At 37.6% G+C, this 19,885-nt stretch overlaps 1 protein-coding gene across 1 annotated transcript; it reads left to right on the top strand.

Moving 5' to 3' along the window:
• Window positions 1-6,726: 6,726 nt before the first annotated feature.
• LOC146518365 (taste receptor type 1 member 3-like) lies at window positions 6,727-18,273 on the top strand. The gene is made up of 8 exons (XM_085161035.1): window positions 6,727-7,635; window positions 9,102-9,402; window positions 9,670-10,026; window positions 10,123-10,539; window positions 10,629-10,832; window positions 12,954-13,074; window positions 14,464-14,834; window positions 16,174-18,273. The coding sequence occupies exons 1-8, from the start codon at window positions 7,433-7,435 to the stop codon at window positions 16,774-16,776; spliced, it is 2,577 nt and encodes an 858-aa protein (XP_085017161.1). The 5' UTR covers window positions 6,727-7,432; the 3' UTR covers window positions 16,777-18,273.
• Window positions 18,274-19,885: the final 1,612 nt, after the last annotated feature.

Below are 19,885 nucleotides of genomic sequence, written 5' to 3'. Positions count from 1 at the left end.
CTTATGTCAAAAGATACATTGAAAAAACGATTGATGAAGTTTTATTCACATATAATGCAAGAACTTGCAGAAGTGTGCTCAACATGTTTTTAATGCTAAACAAAAGTGAATTTTGCAAATTTCTATACTGTAGTTTCCGATCAGTCACAGGTAAACATCTTTTCAGAAGATTATTACCTGAGAAGTATTTCCAACAGGCAGTGCATGTTTTTGTGGTTGAGCAAAAGCAGACTGGATCAGTGGGGGGCATATCTGAGCATTCAAAGTCTCTTACCGCTTTGATAACTATAACAATCTGGTGATGAATCAAGAACGAATGAGAAGCAGTTCTTTCATGTGCAGGAAATGATCTGATAAAATGCAGGTGTGCCAACATGTGATTCAGCAGGAACAGGTGAGGGTATACTCCTGTGGGTTGTCCCTACAGGAAGGAAAGAGAGCAGCCAGACGCAAGATGCTCTCAAAATATATATTGTAATATAAAACACCTTGAGGTGATTGTTGGGATTTGGTGCTGTATAAATAAAATTTAATTCAATGGAAATAAATTGAGATGACTGTTAAAATTACACATTTTCATAATCTGTTTGTAGCAGCTGCTTTGCACCTTGACTTTCTCTGCTGTTGCTGTGAGTATTTCTCAGTGAAATGTGATTCGTAAGAATGCCTTTAGTTATGTGGAGCATACTGGAAACCACTTCCTCCTTGCATGCTCCAAATGTCAACTAGAGAATCAGGACTAAAAAATGCAGCTCTTCCTTATAGTAACATTACTATGAATCGCTCTCCATTTCATTTCTGTCTTTAGGATCTTCCTCTATAGTATGTCGGTTAATGTGTTTTACAGTGATGCATATTGAATGTTTCCAACTTAAACCCTAGAAATGATTAATATAGTTTTCTTTTACTCATGTTTCTCCTCTTATGTTTGTAGGCCATCACATTTTAATGGTTTTAATTTACAATTTGTATACAAAAAATTGGACATGATGGTGAGTCTGTACCTGTGATCTGTTACAGATTTGGTACACAAAAAGTGAAGCTGCACACTGGGCTTTTTACGGATGTAAAATGTTTAACCATACTACAGTAACTTGATATTGTTTTAGTTGTATAATCAAAGTACCTAAAGTAAACACATTATGTAGAATCCCACTTTTCAGAATACTATGGAGAACTGGATTTGCTGGAATTACTGGATCATAATTATTGACCCAATGATGTGTATTTAAAGCTATTTGTTGGTGGGTGGTGGTATTTAAAATAAATAAATAAATAAATTCATGAATGTAAAAATATTTGAAAGGGCAAATACAAGGCTTACAGGATCCAGATACACTACAGGCCAGATGATTGACTTTGCAAATATAAAACTTAGTAGAATCACTGGCAATTCTAATTTTAAATAAGAAAACGATTTAACCACTTGCTCAAATCATAAAAAAAAAAAACTTCTTGTGGGTTTTTTTTTATTACCAAGACAAACTTATCACCATGTTAAGATTTTGTGATTCTGAACTGTAAGCACAAATAAAGATAACAGACTTATTAAATATGGAAAGACCCTGGCATATTGTGGAAAACTGGCTGTTCATCATCATGAGTGTTTTACAATATGCATGCACTTCTTGACACCAAAAGAAAGAGAAAAAACTGCTTTCTATAACATTTCAGATGAAACTGAGTACATGAAGTAAAATCAAACACTCCTGGCTTAACATTTGAGAATAGTTCAAGAAAAGATAAACCTGTAGCAAGCCAAGTGTTTTTGCTCTCTTTTGATTCATTTTTTGTTTTGTTTTTTTGTTTGTTTGGCAATACATGATGATGCTGTTGTATCTCCCTGGATATTTGACCACTCTCCTTGGCAGAATTAGTTGAGTTCATTTAAAATGCTTGGTTTCCTGGCATGGGCTTTATATTTTCCAAAACCAGTTTTGATGTGTGCTTGGGATCATTTTCCTGTTGGAACATTAAACTGTGTCCAAGTTTCAGCAATTTAGCTATTGATTTGAGGAGGTCCTCCTTCTTCATTGTTCCATACATGTTCTGCAATGCACCAATACAAATGTCAGCAAAGCAGCCCAAGAGTATGATGCTAACTCTGGTAATTGGTGATTCTGTTCTCAGACATGTGAAGCTAGAGACACCGGCAACCATAGTCAATTGTCTTCCAGGGGCCAGAGCAGGCGACATTGAAGGAAATTTAAAACTGCTGGCTAAGGGTAAACGTAAATTTAGTAAAATCATAATTCACGTCGGCAGTAATGACACCCGGTTACGCCAATCGGAGGTCACTAAAATCAATATTGAATCGGTGTGCAACTTTGCCAAAACAATGTCGGACTCTGTAGTTTTCTCTGGTCCCCTCCCCAATCAGACCAGGAGTGACATGTTTAGCCGCATGTTCTCCTTAAATTGCTGGCTGTCTGAGTGGTGTCCCAGAAACGATGTGGGCTTCATAGATAATTGGCAAACCTTCTGGAGGAAACCTGGTCTTGTTAGGAGAGATGGCATCCATCCCACTTTGGATGGAGCAGCTCTCATTTCTAGAAATATCGACAAATTTATTAAACCCCTCAAAATATGACTATCCAGAGTTGGGACCAGGAAGCAGAGTTGCAGTCTTACACGCCTCTCTGCAGCTTCTCTCCTCCTGCTACCCCCCCAAAAACCCATCTCCATAGAGACTGTGTCTGCTTCCAAAAAGACAAAAAACAAACTAAAAACCAGCAACAAACAACTTAAACATTTACAAAGAAAGGATAATACAGTATCCACATCTGAACCAAAGAGTAAAACAGTGAAATGTGGATTATTAAATATTAGGTCTCTCTCCTCCAAGTCTCTGTTAGTACATGACTTAATAATTGATCAACAAATTGATTTACTCTGCCTTACAGAAACCTGGTTGCAGCAGGATGATTATGTTAGTTTAAATGAATCAACACCCCCGAGTCATTCTAACTACCAGAAATCTCGAAGCACAGGTCGAGGGGGCGGTGTGGCAGCAATTTTTCACACCAGTCTATTAATTAATGAAAGACCAAGACAGACTTTTAATTCATTTGAAAGCCTGATGCTTAACATTGTCCACCCCAGCTGTGAAACTCAGAAACCAGTCTTACTTGTTATCATCTATCGTCCACCTGGGCCTTACACAGAGTTTCTGTCTGATTTCTCAGACTTTATATCTGATTTAGTTCTGAGCTCAGATAAAATAATTATTGTGGGTGATTTTAACATCCATGTTGATGCTAAAAATGACAGCCTCAACATGGCATTTAATCTGTTGTTAGACTCAATTGGTTTCTCTCAAAATGTAAAAGAACCCACCCACCACTTTAATCACACTCTAGATCTTGTTTTAACATATGGCATAGAAACTGAACATTTAACAGTGTTTCCTGAAAACCCTCTCCTGTCTGATCATTTCTTGATAACATTTACATTTACAATAATTGATTACGCAGCAGTGGAGAGTGGACTTTATCAAAGTAGATGTCTTTCTGAAAGCGCTGTAACTAAGTTTAAGAATATAATCCAGCCACTGTTATCATCGTCAATGCCCTGTACCAACACAGAGCAGAGCAGCTATCTGAACGCTACCCCAACAGAGGTCGATTATCTTGTTAATAATTTCACCTCCTCACTACGTACGACTCTGGATACTGTAGCTCCAGTGAAAACTAAGGTCCCTAATCAGAAGTACCTGACCCCGTGGTATAATTCTCAAACACGTACCCTAAAGCAGATGACTCGTAATCAGGAGAGGAAATGGCGTGTCACAAATTTAGAGGATCATCATTTAGCTTGGAGAAATAGTTTGTTGCTTTATAAGAAAGCCCTCCGCAAAGCCAGAACAGCTTACTACTCATCACTGATTGAAGAAAATAAGAACAACCCCAGGTTTCTCTTCAGCACTGTAGCCAGGCTGACAAAAAGTCAGAGCTCTTTTGAGCCAACCATCCCTTTAACGTTAACTAGTGATGACTTCATGAACTTCTTCACAAATAAAATTTTTATCATTAGAGAAAAAATTACCAATAATCATCCCACAGATGTAATATTATCTACAGCTACTCTTAGTACCATTGATGTTAAGTTAGACTCTTTTTCTCCAATTGATCTTTCTGAGTTAACTTCAATAATTACTTCCTCCAAACCATCAACGTGTCTTTTAGACCCCATTCCTACGAAACTGCTCAAAGAAGTCCTGCCATTGATTAATTCTTCGATCTTATATATGATCAACCTATCTCTAATAATCGGCTATGTACCACAGGCCTTCAAGGTGGCTGCAGTTAAACCTTTACTCAAAAAGCCATCTCTAGACCCAGCAGTCTTAGCTAATTATAGGCCAATCTCCAACCTTCCTTTCATATCAAAAATCCTTGAAAGAGTAGTTGTCAAACAGCTAACAGATCATCTGCAGAGGAATGGTTTATTTGAAGAGTTTCAGTCAGGTTTCAGAGCTCATCACAGCACAGAAACAGCTTTAGTGAAGGTTACAAATGATCTTCTTATGGCCTCTGACAGTGGACTCATCTCTGTGCTTGTCCTTCTTGACCTTAGTGCAGCATTCGATACTGTTGACCATAATATCCTATTAGAGCGATTAGAACATGCTGTAGGTATTACAGGTATTGCACTGCAGTGGTTTGTATCATATCTATCTAATAGACTCCAATTTGTGCATGTAAATGGAGAGTCCTCTTCACACACTGAGGTTAATTATGGAGTTCCACAGGGTTCAGTGCTAGGACCAATTCTGTTTACATTATACATGCTTCCCCTAGGAAGCATCATTAGAAGACATAGCATACATTTTCACTGCTATGCAGATGACACCCAGCTCTATCTGTCCATGAAGCCAGATAACACACACCAATTAGTTAAACTGCAGGAATGTCTTAAAGACATAAAGACTTGGATGGCCACTAACTTTCTGCTTCTTAACTCAGATAAAACTGAGGTCATTGTACTCGGCGCTGAAAAGCTTAGAAATATGGTATCTAACCAGATTCTTACTCTGGATGGCATTACCTTGGCCTCCAGTAACACTGTGAGGAACCTTGGAGTCGTTTTTGACCAGGATATGTCCTTCAACGCACATATTAAACAAATATGTAAGACTGCGTTCTTCCATTTGCGCAACATCTCTAAAATTAGAAATATCCTGTCTCAGAGTGACGCTGAAAAACTAGTTCATGCATTTATTACTTCCAGGCTGGACTACTGCAATTCATTATTATCAGGATGTCCAAAAAACTCACTGAAAAGCCTTCAGTTAATCCAAAATGCTGCAGCAAGAGTACTGACAGGGACTAGAAAGAGAGAGCATATTTCTCCTGTTTTGGCTTCCCTTCATTGGCTTCCTGTTAAATCCAGAATTGAATTCAAAATCCTGCTCCTCACATACAAGGTCTTAAATAATCAGGCCCCATCTTATCTTAATGACCTTGTAGTACCATATCACCCTATTAGAGCACTTCGCTCTCGCTCTGCAGGCCTACTTGTTGTTCCTAGAGTATTTAAAAGTAGAATGGGAGGGAGAGCCTTCAGTTTTCAGGCCCCTCTTCTGTGGAACCAGCTTCCAGTTTGGATTCGGGAGACAGACACTATCTCTACTTTTAAGATTAGGCTTAAAACTTTCCTTTTTTCTAAAGCATATAGTTAGGGCTGGACCAGGTGACCCTGAATCCTCCCTTAGTTATGCTGCAATAGATGTAGGCTGCCGGGGGATTCCCATGATGCATTGAGTTTTTCCTTTCCAGTCACCTTTCTCACTCACTATGTGTTAATAGACCTCTCTGTATTGAGTCATATCTGTTATTAATCTCTGTCTTTCTTCCACAGCATGTCTTTTATCCTGTCTTCCTTCTCTCACCCCAACCGGTCGCAGCAGATGGCCGCCCCTCCCTGAGCCTGGTTCTGCCGGAGGTTTCTTCCTGTTAAAAGGGAGTTTTTCCTTCCCACTGTCACCAAAGTGCTTGCTCATAGGGGGTCATATGATTGTTGGGTTTTTCTCTGTATCTATGAAGCGCCTTGAGGCGACATTTGTTGTGATTTGGCGCTATATAAATAAAATTGAATTGAATTGAATTGAATTACCACCAGCAGCTGCCAGAGTATTCTTAGGTTAGAAAGTATCACCTTTACTCCTCCAAGAATACAACTTGACATTGTGACTAAATAACTTAATCTTTGTCTCATCTGACCAAAAACCTTTTCTCCAGAAGGCATTTGGCTTCTATGTGTATACACTTCATTTGAGAATGAAGATGTGAGTTTTGGAGCAAAGGTTCCCTTCTTGGTTGGCACCCTTACCATCCATGGTGTTGTAAAACCCATTTCACTGTGGACAGTTAAGCTGCTGTTCCAACAATTTCTAGTTCATGGCAGGCTTGAGTCTTGGTGGTTCCTGGGTTGTTCCTTAATACCCTAACCAATTTCTTCCCATCTGTGGCTGACAGTTTGAGCCTTCTTTCTGACTTTGGCAAAGTGGAACTGATAAATTTTGAAATCTGCATTTGTTTAGAAATGGCTCCAACACATTAAATTACCATGACATTACATATACTAATCATGGGTATTAAACTTTTCACCCAACTGTAGAGAATACATGTGCACTTCAGAGTTATGTAGATGTCACGAGAGCTAATATTTCAGTTGGTTTTAGCAACATTGGATGCAAAAACATGCAAAGCCAATAGTGTGGTGAGTACAAAGCTCCATGAAAACACATCTCAATATAAAGGTTATTATCAACCAATTTCAGGACAAACACCTATTAATGCTCTTCAGTGGCTCAGAATTGCATCAATAATAGGGTAAAATAAGTATAATTTATCACAAAAGTCGTGTTGTAAAGTCAGTGAAGTGAAAACCTTCCAAAAACTAACATTCGATATGCAAGGATTACTCTGGGTAAGTAGGCGGAAAGGAATTGCTCATCTCATGGCAAACACCAAAGAGAAGCAAATGTCAAGCCACAAACAAATGTTAGGAAAATTCTCCGGAAAGATGAACACAACTGACACAGCATACACACAAACATGCATAACATGTGCAAAGTATTAACATCATGTTAATTAAATGCAGTGTCCTAATTATGTGAAAACCATTAAGGTCATTAAATGAGACTGTGCCATTCAATCTTCATACACCAGAGTTTGTATTTTTTCTTTTTGTCTTTTCATTATGATGAAAAAGGTTTTATTCAATAATTTTAAAAACTTTATATCTGTTCATACCACACATGTAAATTTTCTGTTTTGTTTACCATTTGCTCTAAAGTGTCAGGTTGGGTGGTCAGGAGAAGGTGGACATGAGGACTGAATTTGCATAAAACCATCTGCATAAAAACATGATGCACTGACATAAAAGCACACTGAAACTTTCTGGGTTCAGTCTCCTGCTTATTGGCATCATGGCTTTATGTTTACCTCTACTGGCTTTGTGCTGTTTCTTTAGAGTGAGCTTTAGTGAGAGTATTCCTGAATGGTTCAGCAACATTTCTGCCAACCTCTTCAGTTTATCTGGGGACATTATGCTTGGCGGGCTCTTTCCCATTAACGACCTCAACAGCAACGTCAGTGACATAACAGAGCCAAACCAGATAACCTGTGACAGGTAAGGATGGTTATGAAGGACTCTTTAAAAAACTGAGATTCTATCTTTATTTTTTAACAGGAGGGGAAAAGTAGAAGTATTTTCAAAGGAATGCATTTCAGTGAAGATCTTCCAAAATCTTACAAGTCCTGTTATAGCTAAAGAATTAAAGTATCAGAAGACAATATCTAAGATATCTGGTTATAAATCTGGGTGGATTTGCTTCTTTATTCATTATGTTATAAAATGTACAAATCCTTCTTCATGTTTTAAGTCAGCAAATGTTTTTCACTTAAATGGAATTATCTTCTCAGCTTTATTTATGTATTACTTTTGAATGCATTTCCATTGAAATATATTTTCTCTTCTTAAATTGTCATTGTTATAAATTAATTATTTAAAAAACAGTAGCAAAGTGCTATGTTTTTCAACTTATTCATTAATACTGGTGAAGTTTTGTCTTTATGTATGCTCAATAATCCAAGTAAGGAAATACCTGGATGCATTACATTGGGTGATGATACATTCAGTTCAAAATATTTTGCATGGGAGAAATGTTTCCTTATCTGACTACAGGTTTCCCCAGACTTATAAACAGTACAGGTACTTAATGATCAAAACTAGTATCACGGTATATAATTTTATAAATGTGAGGTTATTTTTAAAAAATGTCTTCTATGATTGCTGTTCATTATTTGTGTTAAGTAAATAAGAAATAGAAATAAGTACTGCACTCAATATGGTCTTTGTCTTGCTTTGGTATGACAAACATAATAATAATTTCATGTCAAGCATTCTTCTTTCCAAAAAATCAACTCAAAACTCTGGACATAAGTTAACTTAAGATATCCTTAAAGGTGTTGTAAAGACATTCATTACCGTATCCATCATTTCCCACAATCATTGTTACTCTTTTGTACATCTAATTTAATTGCTTTCTCAGTTATGAGTTTTGTTAGTTGTGCATTATATGCAATAGATTAATTGTATTTATATACTTTTTAAATCCAAAATATTTTCTTTTCATTCAAGTATTTGATATTATCTCCAACGTATGTTTTTTCAGTGTAATAATTTCCCCTCGTACGTTACAGATAACAGCACACTCTTTTTGACTATGTTTTAATCAATGTAAAAATTGTTGTATTGTATAACTAATGTTTTGCATTTATTTCCTTCTGTACTTTATTTAGTTACTTCCGACTGGATATAATATTACGTCTCATCAATGCATTTGCTGCCTCCTATAATAGATATTTTTTCTTCATTTTAATTGTTCCAAAGATCACAATTCTACTGTTATTGTTCTTATAACATGATCTCCCACCTCTATTGCATAAATTTCACATTTCCTTATACTCATTATATCAAGTTTTTTTTAAATCTAATATATATTTTTATATCTAACATTTCAGATTCTAAATCATTGTGTATACTGACCCTGACTAAAAAGTTTTTTTTATATTTTTCTACTTGGGACTCAACAGAGTAAATGATCTTGGACTGGGACTTGCAATAGGCATGAAATATGCAGTGGAGGAAATCAACGGAAACCAGACTCTCCTCCCTGGCATCAAGTTAGGTTATGAAATCTATGACACATGCAGCCAGTCGGCCATTATTGTAAAGCCCACTCTGTCTTTCCTCACTGAAAAATCCAGCAAAGAACTATCTGTGCGGTGTAATTACACCACCTATGAGACCAGCGTAGCTGCAGTGATTGGTCCTTATACCTCAAAAATGGTGTCATTCATTGGAAAACTCCTGGGATTCTTTCTGATGCCACAGGTTTGAATACACATATTTCTTATAATTTGCAGGATATTTTCTCTTGCTGCACATATTTGAGAATGCATGCAATGCATGCATTAAATAATGTGCAGTAATCGAAATCTTGATCCGTATGGTTATGTCACATGTGTCATAAAAAACAAAATCAGTCTTTAATTAATATTATTGTCATTTTTTTAATTTATAAAAATATATCAAGTCTTATATGTCAACAATAAGCAAAGGTAACTAACACTTATTTTCTGTTTTTAATTGTCACACCAGATTAGCTATGGGGCCACCAGTGACACATTCAGTGATGATGTTTCCTACCCGTCATTCTTTCGCACGGTGCCCAGTGACAAATTGCAAGTGGATGTCATAATAAAGCTAATAGAGGAATTTGGCTGGAACTGGGTGGCAATTGTGGGCAGTGACGAGGAGTACGGGCAACAAGGTGTACAGATGTTCACCAAATTGGCAGACAACACATCTATCTGTGTGGCCTATCAGGGCCTGATTCCAGTGTACACTGACCCTGTGCCAACCGTCAAAACCATCATTCACAATATCCAAATGACCAATGTCAGAGTGGTAGTGGTGTTTTCTCTCCCAGAGCAAAGTGAAATCTTTTTTAAACAGGTTGGTGAAACAGAGATTTAAAGTAAGTCAGAAATGTATTCCTTTCTATTCATTTCTATTAGCGTTTGTTCAGTAAACAAATCCAATTTATTCCAGGTTATCAGGAGTAATTTAACAGCTGTATGGATTGGCACCACAAGCTGGGCCATCGATGCTCAAGTGACTTCTCTGCCTGACATTGAAACAGTTGGTACAATCATTGCATTCGTTGACAAAACAGACACCCTCGGCCTGTTCACCGATTATGCAATGGAGCTTTTCAAGAAAGTCAGTGAAGAGCGGATAAAGACATCCACTCCAGCCACAAATCTTTACAATACTAACAATCCCTGCCCACAATGCTGGAACTTGTCACCAGATAATATTACCCTGGTAGAAGCACCTGCAGTGCAGACATCAGCTTTCAGTGTGTATGCCGCTGTCTATAGTGTAGCACAGGCACTGCATAACCTGCTGGAGTGCAATTTAACTGCCTGTCAGTGGGGATCTGGAAGCAAAATCTATCCCTGGAAGGTGATTAAATTTTTTTCTATTATAAAGACCACTGTACACAATTTAGAATCAAACTTATCAATAATACCAACAATCATTACATTTTGCAGCTGTTGGAAGCTTTAAGGAAGACTTCTATTAACATAAATAGCACACATCTGAAGTTCGACCAATATGGCAACCCGAACATAGGATACGATGTCATTCAGTGGGTCTGGACAAACTCATCTCAAGTGGATATCAGAACTGTGGGAGAATATTCTGAGCAAGAACTGCACATCTCCAAGAACCACTTTGAATGGCATACAGCAGAGGTAACATTTGTAATTAGGTAAAATATTGGTTGCACATTATATCACAGCTCAGTAATATTGCAGTGGAAACAGAAGGGAACAATCTGGAAATAGCAAGTTATTACCCATTAATTTTCAATGTGGTGAGTTTGATCAGGTGGCAAGGGAGGATGCTGGGCAGACCTGGTGGACGAGTTTTGCCCTAAGTTCCTCTACGCTCTGGATGTTGTAGGTCTATCTCGGTTTTCACACCTTCACACCACAACTGTTATTTTTTCCATAATGAAAATATATGATTAACCAAAGAACTAAGTCAGATTTACAGTTGTCCTAATATGTTTCTCCTCAAACATGAACGAAAACTATAGTCAAACAAGAGCACATGTATCAAATAGAGATGCAAATATCAAATGTAGGAGAACCATATGTGTCATGAACTAAGAAAGCGTTCCTCTTCCACACCTGATCCCCCTGTTCAAGAGAATTAGCAAAGAGCAGCTGTCAATGTAATTGTGAAATACAATGTTGCATTGAGATCAGGGGTGGTACCTTTGGATTGGCAGACTGGGGTGGTGGTTCCCATTTTTGATAAAGGGGACCGGGGGGGCCGTGCTTCAACTATAGGGGGATCACACTCCTCAGCCTCCCTGGCCAAATCTATGCCAGGGTGCTGCCATCTGTTAGTTCAAGCTCAGATACAGGAGGAACAATGTGGTTTTCATCCCGGTTGTGGAACACTCGACCGGCTCTTTAGTCTTTTGAAGATACTTATGGGATCATGTGAGTTTGCCCAACCAGTGTGTTTTGTGGACTTGGAATAGGCATTCAACCCTGTCCCTTGCAGTGTCCTGTGGGAGGTGGTTCAGGAGTAAGGGGTGTCTGGCCCACTGCTACGAGTGCTTTAATCTTTATACAACCATTGCAAGAACTTGGTTCACATAGCTGGGAATAAGTCAGACTCATTTCCAGGGGGCAGCCCTGGCGGAATTCAGGGCTGCCCTTTATTACCGATTCTGTTCATAATTTTTATGGATAGAATTTCCAGGCGTAGCCAAGTGGCGGAAGACTTCCACTTGGATGGTGTTAGAATCTCATGTCTGCTTTTTACAAGTGTTCTGACTCTGTTGGCTTCATCAGGTGACTGCCTCTAGCTCACTCTGGAGCAGTTTGCAGTGGAGTGTGAAGCCAGAAAAAGGTGGCATACCCACTCCGGCTCAGGGAAGAGTTCATACCCCAAGTGGAAGACTTTAAGTATCTTGGGGCCTTGTTTAAGAGTTAAGGGAGAATGAAGTGGGAGATCAACAGGTGAATTGGTGCTGCGCCTGCGGTGATGCGGACTGGCTGAATCAACAGAGCTCTGAATTTTTGTCAGCTTGGCTACAGGGCTGAAGAGTAAGATGTTCTAGTTTTATGGATTTTATCTTATAAATATTTTGAGAGAAGCCAGTCCATTTGATCCAATAACAGATCAAAGGCCATGTTGAGGCTGTCATTTTTTGCACCAACATGGATGTTAAAATCATCCACAATAATGAACAAGTCTTCAAGGTAATTATCATGGTGAAGTTTGCTTTAATAGATTATACGACAGAATTATAAAGAAAGAAGCCATTTTTATTTTGCAGCCCTGAGTTTTCATTATTACACATATGTAAAAAAATAAAATAAAATAAATTCTAATGCACAAGTGTTAGTATTTTATTGCTAGCAGGTTGTAGTATTTTTTTTAATCAATGTATTATTCCATATATTTCAGTGTAGTATTACATGTCATTGTAATAGTGAGAATCCATATTATTTGGTAATTGTATATTATGCTAATTAAATAACTTCCTATTTCTATATTATTACCTTCCTTTTCCCATCTTATTATTATCTCTGTTATTTATTATTACATCCTTATTAGCAAGCTATAATAGAATGGGAACTTAAATATTTACATCTGCGTCCACTCAATTTCTTCTGATATTTAATTCAGGGTTCTGGGGTTTAGCTGACCCAGTCTGTCAAAGTCTTTTATAGTAAGTTATATGATGTAAAAGATTTGTCGTCCAGTTTATCCCAATCATCATGGAATTTGAGATACTGTGTTTTTTTGTTCTCTCTTTTTCCTTTCCCTTTTTTTTAAAACAACTTTTGCAGGTTCCTACATCCACTTGTTCAGCAAATTGTGGTAAAGGCCAGGTCCACAGAGTCAAAGGCTTCCATTCCTGCTGCTTTGACTGTATTGACTGTTTGGCAGGCACCTACGAGGCAAATAAAGGTAAAGTGTTCGTCTACTCTTATTTGAGATATGTGACCTTATTTGCTTATTTGCATCCTTGTCAAGAGATTAAAAAAGGATTTATGTGTTATATATATATATATATATATATATATATATATATATATATATATATATATATATATGTGTGTGTGTGTGTGTGTGTGTGTGTGTGTGTGTGTATTCTACCAGTGGCTTGACAAAGCTGGACTGAAAGACAGCACAGAGGCATTCATGATGTAATCATGGGAGCCTAGGAGCAATCTCTAAGTACAAGATCAAAAGTAAAAGCTGACTTATCGTGATATGGGCTGCCCAGGTGAAGGCTGTGTAAAGATGCCCTTGAGACAATCCAGCAAATAACAGCAGGGTGAAAGATGCTAGTGGGCAGGGCATACATGAAACATCATAACCAAGTGGCTGGCATAGTGTACAGGAACATCTGTGCCGAGTACGGCCTGGAAGTCTCAAGGTCAAAATGGGAGACGCCCCCAAGGGTGGTGAAGAATGACCGAGCTAAGATGCTGTAGGACTTACAGATACAGACGGACAAAATGGAGGTGGCTAACCAACCAGATATAGTGGTGGTAGACAAGCGGAAGAAGATGGCCCTAGTGATCAACGTAGCGATACCAAATGACAGCAACATCAGGAAGAAGGAACACAAGAAGCTGGAGAAGTACCAATGGCTCAGAGAAGAGCTGAAGAAAATGGGGTTAGGTAGGGTTAAGGTAACAGTGTTCCCAGTGGTAATTGGTCTACTCGGTGCAGTGACCCACAAGCTAGGCGAGTGGCTCCAGCAGATCCCAGGAACAACATCCAAGATCTCTGCCTAGAAGAGCACAGTCCTAGGGACAGCTAACATGCTGCACAGGACCCTCAAGCTCCCAGGCCTCTGGTAGATGAGCTTGAAGAATACAGACCGCTCGTAAGGGCGAGAGGGGAATTTTCTATATGTATATTTTTTATTTTTTTAAGCTAGCAGGCAATTTTATATGACATAAAACCAGGCAATGTAAAAAGAGCCTTTCCCTGCCTTAATAAAATTCTATAGTCTAGCATCTCTAGTTCATAGAATAACATACAGCTATTTTTAATATATTGTGGTAGTTGTAGCTTCAAAGAGTCACAATATGCAACCAAGAAATAATCCCACACAAAGCCCCTGTAAAAACCTAATCTAAAACATTAACTAATGATAACTGTAGATTTAAAACACAGATGAGAAAGGCATATTGATCTTTTTAACTGCTTCTTTGCAATACACCATACATTTGAGGTTTACTGATTCAGTAAATCATACATAAAATACAGTATTGAGTTAATCTGATTATCATGAAATAGCATATTTTTTAATCAAGCCATATTTTTGTGTTTTCTCACTCACAGACGACACCCAGTGTACTAAGTGTCCCAAACGTCAGTGGTCCCGGCATCGCAGCACAAACTGCACTGACCCCATCTTTAGGTTTTTTGAGTGGCACAGCCAGGATGCTGTGATAATGATGCTGGTTGGTACGCTCCTGCTGATATGTCAGGGGTCAGTGGGTGTCATGTTCCTGATGCACCGAGGAACCCCCCTGGTAATGGCCTCGGGGGGTCCCTTCAGTTTTGTGGCTGTGTTCGGCCTGATGGGAGCATGCCTCAGTCTGCTGCTTTTCCTGGGGGTGCCAGGGGATGTGGTGTGTCGTCTTCAGCTGCCTTTCACCTCCATTTTCCAGACGCTCACCCTCTCCATTATCCTTTTATTCTCACTACAGGTGAGTTAAGACTGGTGAAATGCCGCCTCCCGATGGCAGTGTAGAGAAACTACAGAATCAGCTTTAGTGAGAGAAAAAAAATTGAAATTTCCAAGCTGGGATTGTAAAGCAGATTAAAAGTGTGTAATGTTTCTGTTTGTATTAAGAAATTGTGTTATTCTAATAATTACTTAGAACCTACACAAATATCACTTATAGACATTATACAATGATCAGACATAACAATATGGACACCTGCCCACTATCATGATGGTCCTCCTTTTACAGTGGTCCCTCGTTTATTGTGGGTGTTACGTTCTACAAATAATCCGCGATAGGTGAAATGAAAATAGCCAGCTTTATTTTTTACAATTATTATAGATGTTTTAAGGCCGTTAAACCCCTCACTACACACCTAATACACTTTTCTCAGACAGGCATGACCCTTTTTACACTTTGCTTAAGGAAGTTGTGGGACATCCATGATTTAATATATTGGATACAGTCATAGAGTGTGTTGAGCATGTGAATGTAATTAGGTTTGTTTAGGATTAAGCTTTTCTAAAAAAAAAAAAAAAAAATTAAAGAAAAAATTAAAGAAAAGAAAGTCTGGAGATTGATCTAAAATTATCCATGGAGTCCAGAAAGCTTTTTTTATTTGTTTGTCTACAAGAGGTTTTACAATGTTTTTTAAGTAAATGTCTACAGGAACAATCAGAATATATGTGTGTGAATTAGATGCAGGTGGGTAAAAAAGTGAAGATGCAAGACATAGAGGTAGTGAAGGTGGTGAAAATATGAGGCCTCATAAACTCCTACTTGATGGGTCAGATTGGTATTACAGCAAAATCATACTTGAGCTGAGTTTGTGTCTGTCCAGCTACTATTAATATTTATAATACACTGACATTAATAAAAAAAACGTGAATTGTCTTTCTATATATACAATTTCAAGAAATGTACCCCAAAATCACTTCAAATTTTCTCTTTGTTTCTAAATGAAGGATCCACACTTAAAAAAATTGTACCTTATTTGCAACATTTGATTTTGGATGCTGGCCCAGAACCTCTGTTATAATATATTCAACTTTTTTGTGTAATATGTCTGTATTTCAGATTTCAATTTGTTTTGTCATAGTCTCTCTATCAGATCACATACCTGCTTGGACAGATAAATGTAAATTGCAGCTTGACAGGTTTTCTAGTTTCAATTTCTTTAGAAATTTCAGAAGCTTTTTAAATGGGAATTCTATGTATTGATGCCAAACTTAAGAATTTTAGGACAGAATAAATCCTTTATTGTAGGATAAAATAAACAGTATTCATTATAATCAAGATGGTAACCTTACCTTTTAAACAGATACTCTACGTGACAGAGTTCCCAGAGATGGCTGCCTCTCACGTGCATTTGTTAAGAGGCCCTGTGAGCTGGCTGTTTGTGCTGATCTGCTGCGCTGTGCAGGCTGGTCTCTGTGGCTGGTTTGTTCAAAAAGGACCTTCATTGTCTGGATATGTGGCAAATATGACAATAGACTTTGTAGAATCATTCCTCTTGTGTCCCGTTTCACCTTTGATTGGATTTGCCTTAATGCAGGGTTTCAATGGTGCAATGGCCCTTGCATCCTTCATGTGCACCTTCATGGCAGTGAAGCCTCTTCATCAGTATAATCTAGCCAGGGACATCACCTTTTCCACCCTGATCTACTGTGTCATTTGGGTGATCTTTATTCCAATCTACATAGGAAACAATAGTCCAGCTAACAAGAACAGGTCAATTGTCCATGTTTATTTCAGCCTGGCAAGCAACTTTGGACTGTTGGCAGCCTACTACTTTCCAAAATGCTATTTGTTGTTAAGGAAGCCTGACTTAAACACACCAAAGTACTTCTGTACCTTCTTAGAGGGCGTCCCACCAACTCAAACAGAAGAGGAGCCACATCCAAAAGCACAGGAAGAACAATAGACAGTTAAATTGTTTATAAAGTAAATCAAAGAATCTGAAAAACTTACATTTAATTCTTTCATCACAGACAATGGTTGTTATATATACCATATCTTAGCATACTATAAATTGTACCATCACATTAGATTATATGATGCATTGTTTCTGAGTTACTCGAAAATGTGAGGTATATACATAACACAGAAAGAGTGCTTTGTGCTTATTTATGAACATACAGTCTTGTAGTTGAAATTTTATTATTTTTCAGGATTATTGTTTTGCTTGGATTAATGTTAGTCACAAAACTGTAGCTAAAAGTAGGTAACTGTGAGCTGTGTTATTTTAATATACCGTATTTTCCGCACTATAAGGCGCATTCATTATTAATCAAACAATGGTACGGAAGTGGAGGAAGCAAGAAGAATGAGTTGAGTGAAGTTTGACTTATCTGACTGTTTTGTTTCGCTTAATGTGCCTTATAATCCCGTGCGCCTTATGTATGAAAACAGACCCGTTCATCAACAGTGCGCCTTATAATCCCATCCGCCTTATTGGAGCCTTATTGAGTCACTGACTATAATTTGCTTTTAATCTTTTGACAGCAGATTTCATGTTGTATAACTGACTGTTTTTTTTCTTTGTCGTATTTGTACTTGCAAGTTGTGAAATTAAATATTGGAGTATGAACTACATTGTGCGATATTTGACTTTGAAATATAGAAGAAAAAAACAGTCTACATTCAGAACAAATGTAAGTACAGCACAATGTGTCATTTAAACAAGAACACACTAGTGGTTCGCATTAATTTGTACTGAGGTAGTCTGGGAAATCATGGCATGTCAAAAATGAAATCATGCTGTGAGTTTATAATTCAAATATATTATATACATTTTTTTCTAAACCTAAAAAAATGAGCTAAAACTTCTTAAACTGAAGGCTGAGTTGTATGTCCACTGCAGGATTCTGCAGCTATAGTGGGGGCTATTATGTCGGTTGCCTTTTGTGGATGAGCAACATTGCATGCAAAACAAAAAACAAAACAAAACAACATCTGAAGCCAATAGGGAGGTAAAGTGATATGTATGAAAAAAGATCTTAATATAATGGTTATTATCAACATCACCCATATTAGCGCGACCAGTTATTAATGCATTTCTTTGGTTAAAAATGGCATCAGCAACAGAAAAAAAATAAGTATAAATTTCCACAAAAATGGCTAAAGTTAGCAAAAGCAAAAACAACATCAACAGGTAAGGTTTTGAACTCAGTAAGCAGGTGGGAAGGCATAAGTGCTTATCTGATGATGGATGCCAAAGAGAAACAAATTTTAAACCACAAACAAATGTCTGGAAAATTCTCCGGAAAGATGAATACCACCAACACGGCGCGCGCACACACACACACACACACACAACCACACACACACACACGAAGTATGCAAAGTCCACCTTTACTTCTAGTTACATGTTGATAAAATGCAATAGTTTAACTATATGAAAACTGTTGAGGTCATTAAATAAAAGTGCGTTATGGAATTTTCACATATAAAAGTCTGAATTTTAAAATGTTCCAAGATGATTGAAAATGTTTCATTTAATAATTTTAAAACGTTCATATCCGTATCTATATGTACATTTTTGGTCTTGTTTATGACTTGCTCTTCCTAATGTGTCAGGGTGGGCGGTCAGGAGAAGGAGGACATATGATTTACAGGTGAATTTTCATAAAACCATCGCCCATGATGCGCTGACATATAAGCACATTGACGCGTTCTGGGTTCTGTCTCCTGCTTATCGGCATCATGGCTTCACATTTTATTCTGCTGGCTTTGTGCTGTTTCTTTAAACCTGCTGGAATGCAGTTCAACTGCCTTTAAGTGGGGATCTGGAAGCAAAATCTATCCCTGGAAGGTGATTTATTTTTTTCTAATTTATAGACCATAGTACACAATTCAGAATCAAGGTTATAAATAATAATAAAAATAATTTACATATTTCCAGCTGTCTGAGGCTTTAAGGAACACTTCTGTTAACATCAATGGCACACGTATAGAGTTTGATTAACAAAGCAACCCAAACATAGGATATGATGTGATTCAGTGGGTCTGGACAAACTCATCTCAAGTGGACTTCAGAAATGTGGGAGAATATTCTGACCAAGAACTGCACATCTGCATGAATGTCTTTGTATGGCATACCGCAGAGGTAACTTTTGTAATGAAGCAAAATATTGGTTGCATTACAGCTTGACAATGATTAGATAATAATAGAGAGGATAAAGAAGATAGAAATAATGAAAAAGTAAGTATTTACACATTAACTATCAAAGTAATAGCTGAGTAAGGCCGAGTTCATATTGCTACTTTGGGGTGCATTTGGTTGGGCCCAGTGGACGAAGAAAAAGAAACTGGAGTAGAAGAAATGAATAAAAAAAACAAGGTGAAAAAGATACTTATAGACTGTTTAGATGTTATTACAAATTCAGTCTGTTTATAATTATATAGTTACCAGGGTTTTAATAGTTTTGCAATTTTCATTAGTTTTTATTTTTATTTAGTTTTGACTTCAGATTTTCAATTTTATATCAGTTTTAATTAGTTTTTACCAATTGTTTGCTAGTTTAGTTTAGTTTTTATTTTTTGAAAATCCTTAGTTTCAGTTTAGTTTTGATTAGTTTCAGTTATAGTTTTAGTTGTGTTTGCAATAATTAAGTGTAACAAAATCCCAGTTTCATCATATCAGTCATTCTCTTCTGCTTATCCTTGGGTATGTTGCTATTCCAGCTACCATACTGCACCCTGGACAGGTCGCCTGTCTGTCGCAGGGCTAACACGCAGAGACAGACAACTCACATTCCCACCTATGGGTTCTTTAAATAAATAAATAAAGGCAGATGAACAACCATTGATACCAGGCAACTATAAAACGTATATCTTGGCCCCAATGAGACTATTAACTCTTGCAGCACCGGGTGTTCGTAATTGTGGTTCAAGTGAATTGATAAACTTTTTGAAGGTAATTGACTCACACAGTTGTGTAGATATCCCCGTCCTGTTGTCTCGGGATGCATCACGCTGCCTTGCCTGGGGTTAGCTTCTGTTTTCTGGGGATGAGGGTTGAGTGTGCTCCC

This window comes from Neolamprologus multifasciatus, chromosome 5 (assembly GCF_963576455.1).
Source record: "Neolamprologus multifasciatus chromosome 5, fNeoMul1.2, whole genome shotgun sequence".
Lineage (NCBI taxonomy): Eukaryota > Metazoa > Chordata > Actinopteri > Cichliformes > Cichlidae > Neolamprologus > Neolamprologus multifasciatus.
The sequence above is the reverse complement of the archived record's forward strand: the minus strand, read 5'-3'. Positions and strand labels throughout refer to the sequence as shown.